This window comes from Sinocyclocheilus anshuiensis, unplaced genomic scaffold, assembly GCF_001515605.1.
Source record: "Sinocyclocheilus anshuiensis isolate Anshui unplaced genomic scaffold, SAMN03320099.WGS_v1.1 scaffold1556, whole genome shotgun sequence".
NCBI lineage: Eukaryota > Metazoa > Chordata > Actinopteri > Cypriniformes > Cyprinidae > Sinocyclocheilus > Sinocyclocheilus anshuiensis.
In genome coordinates, this window is record NW_015555815.1 from 393,753 (window position 1) to 394,621 (window position 869).

The 869-nt window shown below is 42.2% G+C and overlaps 1 protein-coding gene across 2 annotated transcripts in view; it reads right to left on the bottom strand.

Annotated features, from left to right (window-relative positions):
- The window catches only part of LOC107675167 (serine/arginine-rich splicing factor 6-like), a 9,044-nt gene that overhangs the window by 5,924 nt on the left and 2,251 nt on the right, over nucleotides 1–869 (bottom strand). For both annotated transcript variants that reach the window (XM_016469410.1, XM_016469412.1), the window contains exon 2: nucleotides 15–181. In XM_016469410.1, coding sequence (XP_016324896.1) covers nucleotides 15–181 — 167 coding nt within the window. The remainder of the gene's footprint in view (nucleotides 1–14; nucleotides 182–869) is intronic.

The window sequence follows — 869 nt, forward strand, 5'->3', positions numbered from 1 at the left end:
ACCTCCTCCACCACCTCCTCCTCCACCTCCACCATAATAGCCCCCTCCATAGCTGTCGCGGTCCCGGCGCGGACCCCTGGCATGCTCCACCATGACCCGCTCTCCACACAGCTCTTTACCGTTCAGCTCATAGACGGCGTCATCAGCATCACGGGTGTCCTCAAACTCAACAAAGCCATACCTATAAACACAGCAATGATTAGGCCAGGCATCACAGAGCAGTGTACAAATGTAATGGGGTTAAATCCAAAAATCATGCGTGAACCCCAACATGCTGTGTGTCATTGATCAAAGCTGCTCCTGGTAGGGTTGGGTATAGTTCAGATTTTTTTTTGTTCGATACCGGTGCCAAATTGATACTTTTAAAACGGTTCCAGTGCCTGAACCGGTACTTATTAAAAAAATAAATAAATAAATAAAAATTCCCCAAACAATGATGGATTGGCCATTAGCACTATAAACACATGTCTGTTTCATTCACACTGGATGCCAGAGGGCGCCCTCGCACAGAAAATCCACATATCCAGAACTCATGACCCTCCAGGAAGTCCCTTATATGGACAAAGGCATCGCTATTATAGCTGTAACTGAGTAAAATAAACACTGAGTAAAATAAAATAAACGACTGCGACAATATAGTTTATCTGTGTAATTCAAGTCATCTCTAGTATTTTCATAATAATTACGTTTTTTCATTGCTAATCGATGTATTCTTTTTAAAGTAGCCTATGGAACATATTTTCTGCCTATTTCCCCGAGTTGTGCTTTTAAGTCAGAATGTGAAAACAACATGGGCACTCGCGTTACTACAGATGTGTTGGATTTGTATTATTAGAGCTTTCCGACTTGAGTTCACGTGCATTTTCTCA